General features: G+C 38.3%; 1 protein-coding gene across 7 annotated transcripts in view; it reads left to right on the forward strand.

Moving 5' to 3' along the window:
• IGSF9B (immunoglobulin superfamily member 9B) overlaps positions 1 to 9,222 on the forward strand; it is a 70,109-nt gene that overhangs the window by 53,844 nt on the left and 7,043 nt on the right. For 5 of the 7 annotated variants that reach the window (XM_031960874.1, XM_031960875.1, XM_031960876.1 and 2 more), the window contains one exon: positions 5,803 to 5,890. Coding sequence is in view for 2 of the 7 variants with exons in the window: in XM_031960879.1 (XP_031816739.1) it covers positions 5,803 to 5,924 (122 nt within the window). In the remaining 5 variants the exon portion in view is untranslated. Of the gene's footprint in view, positions 1 to 5,802; positions 5,925 to 9,222 lie in introns of those variants that run through there. The other 2 variants (XM_031960879.1, XM_031960880.1) reach the window with 1 other exon arrangement.

Consider the following 9,222-nt stretch of genomic DNA (forward strand, 5'->3'; position numbering starts at 1 on the left):
TTGCACTCCCCTGGGGAGTGGGGCCATTTGTTAGTCTCTAGGTTCCCCTTTAAAACTGTCTTCATGCTGTGCATGTGTTTCCACTTTTTTTTTTGCTTAGAAGAAGTTGTGACATCTCTTGTCTGTGTTCATTCTCCTCTCCCTCCTTATTACTCCTCTTCAGCCCTGTGGTCATTTTCTCTTTCCTTCTTTACTGTTCCCTCTCCTTTCTTGCTCTCTTTCCAACTCCTCTCTCCAAAGGGGAGTTGGGAGTTGTGTAGTGTGGATCAGTCATTTTTACCGAGTTGTTTTCTCAGCTCATTCTCTATCACCAGTGGTACCCTCCTCCCAACTCTCAGACTCTCTTCTCCTAATTCCTGTATCAGTTAATCATGACCATGATGTTGCCATGTCCTAGCAGTGGGACCAAAAGCAGGTATGTGAGCTCCTTCTCTATCAACCAGGATCTCCTTACATTGTTTGGTAAGCCACACGAGAGACCTGTCCTAGGCTGAACCTTTCCTGTTGTAACATCCTGGCCATATCCATCCTTGTTCCCAAACTTCAGATTGACCTTTTATTTGGAAAGAAGCTAGAAGCTCTGAGCTCTGTGAATAAGTCTTTGATTTTAGGGTCAAGAAGTTCTGTTTCTCTGAATCTTATAGCCAAGTCCTTAATTTTGGAATCAGGAACAGAATCAGGAATAGGATCACTTCTATCTCTCACACATACATATTCATATACTCATTGCATGGATACATACCACTTTGTGGTTATGCAAGGGACTCTACATCTGAACACTTGGCTTTTTTTTTTTTTTGATGTTATTTTGAACAATTACATTTTTTTTGCTTTAGTTCCCTATCTGTAAAAACAGGTTGCTAGGTTACTATCTAAGTTGTTTGGGAGCCACGAAGAAGAGTCAGTATCATATCATGTTTTACAGTTTCCTCTTGTTGTCTTAGTGTTGGAAGAGACTCAAAAGATAACTTGTGCTGTGTTGAGTTGACCTTGAATCTGAAAAAGATCTCATTGGCCTAAGTAGAATTCATCTTGGTTCCCCTGAGTTTTAAAAGCCCGCCTCAGCTACTTAAAGAGAGCTCAGAGAGAGGGCAGCTGTAGGAAGAATGAAGCTCTGGAGCCTTCGTTCCATTGGTTGTGAATATAATTTCAAAGAGCTCCATAGTCTTGGTGGGTTAGAAGTCCATATAGACTAGATATCTTGGATGATCAGGAAAAATTCAAGATTTAGGTATTTTCTTCTATGTGTCAAGACTAACTTTGCTCTATGAAAAGAAGAGCTGCTTAAAGTTTTCCAGATATCACAGAGACCTCAGGCTACCTGAAACCAGAAATAAGACATACTTCTCTTTGGAGGAACCAGATCTGAGATCTATTTCGATTGGACTCACTTGTTGAGGTCACATCTCTTGGAAAGTTTTGGTTCCATTTATTGCTCATCCAAAATTCCTTTAAAATGTTTGTTTTTGAGATGTGCCAGGAATTGAAACCTTCATTTGTGAGTCTGTAAGCTCTTTGGGAGAGGGGATTGTGATTTGTTTCTTCTTTGGATACCCACTGCTGAACACACTACTCATTATGGAATAGAAAATTAATCAATTATTATTGAATATAATTTTTAATTCTCTCACTCCAAATTTCTCTAGATTCTTAGGTAGGCCTGAGCTAGGCATCTAGGAAGGAGTCTCAAGGAAAAGCTTTTATTTGCTTACTGATTTCTACAAGACTTCCAGTGCTCCAGGTGGATACCTCTGGAGGTCAGCTGATTTTGGCTGTAACCTGTTTCTTTTGTCTTTTCTTTATAATTTGTTGTTATTGGGGGTAGCTATTTTACCTTTTCCCACTTTAAACTCCCCATACTTGTTTTTTCTCTTGCAATGAGACTATGTTAAGGAATCCCAAAGAATCTTATCCTGTTATATTTTGGTATTTGAGTCCAGGACCAAGAGAAGAAATGTGTAGACAGCAGGCATCTGGAATGGTTCAAGTTTGACTGTCTTACAAGGGGGAATGGGCTTAACTTTCAGTCTATCATTATTACTCAGAAATGTTTGTTTGTAGAAAGAACATCAATCAATTTTCCATCTCCCTGGCCTATTCTGACACTTGTCGCAACAGAAATGTTTTCTGTGACTATGATACACCATGTATCAAATACAATATGCAGGCACTCAGGTCAGAGTTTTCTCTACTGAAGTCTGTGATCTCTTTCCTTTGAGCAGAATCAGCATTTGAATTAAATGAGGAAAATAGTTTGAAAAGAGGTCCAATTTAGTTTTAAAAAATGGTGAATGTTTGTTGAATTGAAGAACTGATAGTTGATCTTTTAATTTTGCCCATTTGGGAAAATCTATGGCAATGGGCTATAGATTTTTAGTTTCTATTATGGCATTGTGACGTACTCTCATTTAGATGTGGAGAACTTCTACACACATAACTATCCCACTTATTGTCATTTGCTTGATCAGACTATGTGATCTTTTACTTTGAAGACTGCTTCTGATGAAGCCTTTGGGGCGGGAAGACAACATTACAGTTGGGAAGGGAAGAAAGGGTTTTCTAATCCTTCTTCTTCAGAGGTGGTGGGAATGTGTGGGTTTGGAGATGAAGACTGTTGTTTGATTCCATTTTATCTCCATCCCCTATACCTCTTTTAAATGGTCTGCTTCCCTTTTTAACTTATAGGAATTTAGGGGACTACAGTCCTAAACTAAAAAGGAGCTAGAATCATAGCAGCGTGCATAGTCAAGGCTGTAGAGATCATAACCAATAATAATAATAGCTAACATTTATAATATATATATAATATATTAATATATTATATTATAATACCTAACTGTGTCAAGCACATTATCTCATTGGATCCTCACAATCACTTTAGGAGATAAGTGCTACTATTATCTCCATTTTACATATGAGAAAACTAAAGCAGAAAGTGCTTATATGACTTGACCAGGGTCACACAACTAATAAATGTCTGAGGCTAGATCTAAACTCAAGTATTTCTGACTCCAGAAATGTTGTCATTATTTTACAAACTCATCTCTCTTCCTCCTAACCAAAGGTCTGTGAAAGGTGGGGTATGTATATTGAAATGTTGAATATTTGGAGTGAAAGCTTATATACAAATCAAAATTGCCTTTTTCTAATAGAATTAGATATTGATATCACATTGATATCAGAACTGAGCTCAGGGGGTACTATCGTGAGGATACTGACTATTTTGGAGCATAAACAGTCTTGAACTAGCAGTAGAAAATCTGATTTCTATTCCTAGCTTTGTCACAAATTTACAGGGCTATGTTGGGCTAGCTACTCTATTTCCATGATCTGGATCTCGGTTTTCTTATCTGTAAAATGAGTCTCAAAGTCATCCTCTAGGTCTGTGATTCTCTGCCCACCATACGCATCCACTGTCTTCTTGGTAAGCATGTGCCGTGACTCAGGACAGGAGCCATCAAGGAAGATGCTATGTAGTGCAGGGGAAAGAAAGTTGGATTTGACATTTAATTGTCAGAGTTCAAGTTCCTGCTCTGAAACCTTGGGGGAGAGTCATTTAATATCTCTAGGCCTCATCTGTAAAATGAGGGGACCCTGAAGGTCCCTTCTGTGATCCTAAGAAAGTGTCTATATTAGCTAATACCAAAGCCATAGACTTTAGTGAAATGTAAGGTCTTTGAGGGCAGAGAAACTGTTTGGCTATGGTTGGTGTATACCTCCTTACCCATTCTAGGCACTTCATAAATACTTACTGAATTAAATTCAATAAATGACTAAAGGAACTTCTCACCTTCCCTTTAAGCAAAACAGGTAAAATTGTTTCTCCCCAATTTAATACACACTCCTCTAACTTCCTATTATGATTTCTTTTAGAGTGCCTTTGATGTTCATTTTAACCAGATTTCACCTTTAGAAAAATTGTGGAGAGATATTGTAGGCATGTACAATATGGAAACACCCCATGCTCGTGTAGTTCTTAGGAAGGACTGTCATTGGATAGCACATCCTGGAATGGTTCTACTGTCTCACAAGTGGGAATGGGCTTAACCTTCAGCATACTATTATTACTCGGAAATTTTTGTCTGTAGATAATCAATCAATTTTCCATTTCCCTGGCCTATTCTGACACTTGTTGTCACAACAGAAATGTTTTCTGTTACTATGATACACCATGTGTCAAACACAATAGGAAGGCACTCAGGTCAGATTTTTCTCTACTGGAGTTTGTGACTTTTTCTCTCTTAGCAGGTCACAGAACTACTGGGCCCATGGGTGTGAAAGAGAGGGGACAGAAAAAGATCCTCCTTTATTCCCACTATTTTCCTTGACCTATCTATAACCCTTATCAATTGGGTGTCCATTGGGTACTGACTGACACTAGATGCCAAGGGGTTTGCTTAGGTTTCCAGGAAGGCCATTGATTTCACTCAGCAGAACTTAATAGCAGAGCTTAATAGATAGACACCTGCCAAGGGCAGTGGGCTGAATGAAATGGAAACACTGGTTAAAAAAGAGAATTATATAACAGAGAGAATGCTAGTCTTGGAATCAGGAGACATGGGTTTAAATTTCATTTCAGGTGGCTATTAGCTGTCCTTTAGCTGGGCAAGTCACTTATTTTCTGAGAGTCTCAGTTTCCTCTTCTGTTAGATGGGCTTAATCATTTGGTGACTTCCTACCCTAGAGAGTTGTGGTGAGGAACAGCTTTGCAAAATTGTCAAGTGTTATATGAAGTGAGTTGTCTGCTGTATGTTATTGTATTGTTAGCCTCTATCTATGTGAGTTCTTGTTGTGTTGTTAACCCCTATATGTGTGAACTACTGTAGTTTGTGGTTGTATTGTTGGCCCTTCTTATGTGAATTATTGTTGTATTGTTAGCTCTTCTATGTGTGAATTATTGTAGTTTGTTGTTGTATTGTTAGCTCTCTACATGTTAGTTTTTGTTGTTTGTGGTTACTATTGATCCCTTTCCCTCATTCAGCTCCCTGAATCGTGAACAGGACTTCCAGAGACCTTTGGTTCATATGCTCCACTCCTACCTTTTCCCCCCATTAATGTGGATAGCTAGCTATGGCCAGCTAAAGGTTAAGGGGAACCCCATTACAGAGAAATGTTAGCATCTGGTGGATGGTTTCTGCCTCTGTTGACCCACTTGCAGTCAGATGGCTGTGAAGAAGCCTTGTGGGACAGCCTTGGGAGCCCATGGCTTCTGGGGCCTGTGGCATCTCTCCCTTAGCCTGGGGGCTGCCCTTCTCTGGAGGCTGGGGGAAGGAGGAGCACAGGGCTGCATGCAGTCATCTGGTGGGGTTACCTGCCATCCACTCCACTGCGCCTCTTGCCTTTTCTCCTAGCCAGGGATCCAGGAACTTCAGACACTGGAGCTGCTTCTCTCTCTCACCTTTCATTCCTCACGGCTTACGGGCGGTGCTGAAGGGGCGCTCATGGTGCTAAAGTTAAGGTTTCTACTTTTCAGGACCTCCGATTCTCCCACAGATTGGTTTCCCTCTACAGGATCTTGCTGGAGTTGGGGGCTCAAGAATAGCTGGCGCTGGCTGCAGAATTCTCTACCTTCCTGGAGCACAGGAAGAGAGGGAGGAGGTGCAGATGGACATGATGGTGGGGAGGTCTTTTTAGTGGAAAGACAGGAGTCCAGGAGACAGCAAGGAGAAAATCCAGACTGCAGAAGTGCTCTTTGCTTCCAGATGGGGCAGCCGATTGCCTTCACTTCTTGAGAGGCTCACTCCTCCTGAGGGAAAAGTCAGAAATGCTGACCAGCATTTATCTGTCTTTCTTCCCTTCCAGAACACATCCATCTGCACCCGGGAATTCTGCTGCACCTGAGAGGCTTGAAGCTCTTAAATACCAACGGATAAAGAAGCCCAAAAAGTCAACCAAGGGCTCCTCGAAATCCAAAAAGCGATCCGGTGAGTTATGGGGAAGAGTTCCATTCTTTCAGTTGTCAATCTGTGGGCGTTTAGCCTGGAAAAGAAAAAGTTAAGAAGGTCAAGAGACTTGTGTTCACATTTTTGAGAGATTGCTGTGTGGAAGAGGGAGCTCAGACTTACTCTGTTTGGCCCCAATGTGCAGCACCAGCAGTGCTGGGTAGAAATTTTTTTTTTAAAGGCATATTTAGGCCAAGAAATTAGGAAGAACTTCCTTTTTTTTTTTTTTTTTTAATTTAATAGCCTTTTATTTACAGGATATATACATGGGTAACTTTACAGCATTAACAATTGCCAAACCTCTTGAAGAACTTCCTTAAATTTAGAGGTGTCTAAGATGGAATGGGGTGCCTCACAGATGGAGGTTTACTTCTCCTGAGGGGGATTTTCAAGCAAAGGTGAGATTGACCACTTGTCAGTGAAGATTCCTTTTAGGCATTAATAATAATAGTTTGGATGATAATGATAACTAGTTATTATATAGCACTTTCAGGATTGCAAAACACTTTAACATAATTATTATTTCATTTTGTCATTATCATCCCCATTTTACAGATGTGGAAACTGAGGCAGGTAGAAGTGAAGTGACTTGTCCAGACTCTAGCAAGTGTCTGTGGTAGGATTTTAGCCCAAGTTTCCTCTGAATCCAAGTCCACCACTCTATCTATTTTTTGTTGTTACTGTTTTGTTCTTGTTGATTAGTTGTGTATAACTCTTTGTACCCCCACTTGGGGTTTTCTTAGCGAAGATGGCAAAGGTTTGCCATTTCCTTCTCTATTCATTTTAGAGATAAATAAACTGAGGCAAACAGGGTTAAGTGATTTGCCCAGGGTCACACAGCTTTTAAGAATTTGAAGCTGGATTAGAATTCAGATCCTCCTGACTCCAGGATTGGTATTTAATCCACTGTGCCACCTAGTTGCCCTATCTATCTATTAAACCACTTAGGAATAGATGAGATTGATGGCTAAGATAACTTTCTTCTTTTAAAAAAATTAATATTTTTTTTTCCAATTACACATAAAAACAATTTTTAACATTTGTTTTTTAAAATTTTGAGTTACAGATTCTCTTCCCCCCTCCTCTCCCCACTCCTTGAGAAGCTAAAGAATTTGATAAATTATACATGTACTGTCATGTAAAACATTTCTGTGTTAATCATGTTGTAAAAGAAAACACAAAAAACCCAAAACAGCTCAAACCCAAGAAAAATAAATAAAATTAAAAAACCCAGTATGCTTCAATCTGCATTCAAACTCCATCACTTCTTTCTTTGGCGGTAGATAGCATTTTTCCTCATAAGTTCTTCAGAATTGTCTTGGATCATTGTATTGGTGAGAATAGCTAAATTGTTCATAATTGATCATAGTATAATATTGCTATTATTGTATACAATGTTCTCTTGGTTCTGTTTACTTCACTTTACATCAGTTCATAGAAGTCTTTTCAGGTTTTCTGAAAACATTCTGCTCATAATTTCTTAAAGCACAATGGTATTCCATCACAATCATATACCAAAACTTGTTCAGCTATTACCTAATTGATGGACATCTCCTCAATTTCCAATTCCTTGCCACCACAAAAGAACTGCTTTAAATATTTTCGTACATATAGGTCCTTTTCATTTTTGACGTTTTTGTGATACAGACCTAGTAGTGATATTGCTGGATCAAAGACAATGCACAGTTTTATAGCCTTTTAAGCTACAAATTGCTCTCCAAAATGGTTGGATCAGGACACAATTCTGTAAAGTCTCTTTCAGTGCTCAAATTCTGTGATTCTTTTTTTCCCCACTATTTAGTCTGTCAGTTTTGAGATCCTTTCCTGGTTATGATGTCATTGTGAATTCTGCTTTTAGATTCCATCTGAACTGAATTCTCCAGGTTTCCCTTTGTGCTAGGCTCTGGACATTTTCTCTGGCTGTCTCCCATTCTTGGAATAGTCTTCTTTCTCATTTCTGCCTTCTGATTTCTGCAAATCTCAGCCAAAATCCCACCTTCTATTAGAAGATTTACCCAATCCCTACAAATTCATTATTTCTTCTTTATTCTGAATGTAGCTTATTTGTACATAGTTGTTTGCATGTTGTTTTCCTCATCAGACAGTGAGCTTTTTGAAGATGGGGGCAGTCTTTTTCCTCTCTTTCTATCCCTAATACTTAGCAAAATGCTTCATAGGTGTTTTTTGACTAACTGACCCTGTTTTAAGAATATATTTACTCTCTACTTAACTATTAGAATTGATATAAGTCTTTTTGATTCTTGGAGAATATTGTGAGATAGATTCAACTTCTTTTTTCTTAATTCATCTCACTTCAGAGGGTTGGCTCATCTTTGTTCCATGATTTCTTCTCCTTAACCCACACATTAATACTTTTGTTGGATTGTGGTCCATGTTTATCCAATTAGATTTGAAGAATGCCAGACAGAGGTCAAGAGTGTAGCCTTAATAGCCTAATGTAGTTATACTAGTGTAGCCTTAGACTAACAGGTCTAGATACCTCTTGGGACTCTGAAAAATGCTCTTTTAACATATACCAATCATTTTGCTTTTTCCAGGGATTTTTGATAAATTAGCATGAATTGCTAAGGAAAATTGCAAATCAATATCTGATTAGATGAAGGATTTTTAATCTGGAGGCCATAAGCTTTTTTTTTTTTCAATATATTTTGATAACTGTATGCCTTTCTAGATTTCTTTAAGTCTACACTAAAAACTTACTTTCCATAGGAAGCTTCTTAATTCAAGAGCTTTCCTCTTTGAAAACTTCTTATTTATCTTGTATATAGCTTGCTTCGTATATGTTTGCTTGTATGTTGTTTCCCATATCAGAATGTAAACTGCATAAGGGCAAAGATTGTCTTTTGCTTTTTTTTATTTCCCCAACACTTAGCACTGTGCCTGGCACATAGTAGGTGCTTACTAAATGTTTAATGAATTGAATTAAATTTTAATATAATGTTTTATTTAAAATCTTCTATATTTTATTTTATGCATTTAAAAACTTTTTTTTTTCTGAGAAGGTATCTTTACTAGACTGCCCAAAGAGTTGTGACACAAAAAGGTAAAAAAAAAAATTCTGCATGAAAGAATCATACACTTATGTCTCTGGTGTGGGTTAGATAAAGTACTTATTTAAGTGAGGGTGATAAACCAAAAACAATCTTTAGGAGAACCATCTCTTTTGAGAAGACTATGACTTAATTCTCTTTCTTGTAAGTTTTCTGCAGTTTAGTCATACCTATTTTACAGATAAGCTCAGGAATCAGAAACCATCTCT

The sequence above is a fragment of the Sarcophilus harrisii genome, chromosome 3, assembly GCF_902635505.1.
Source record: "Sarcophilus harrisii chromosome 3, mSarHar1.11, whole genome shotgun sequence".
Classification (NCBI taxonomy): Eukaryota; Metazoa; Chordata; class Mammalia; order Dasyuromorphia; family Dasyuridae; genus Sarcophilus; species Sarcophilus harrisii.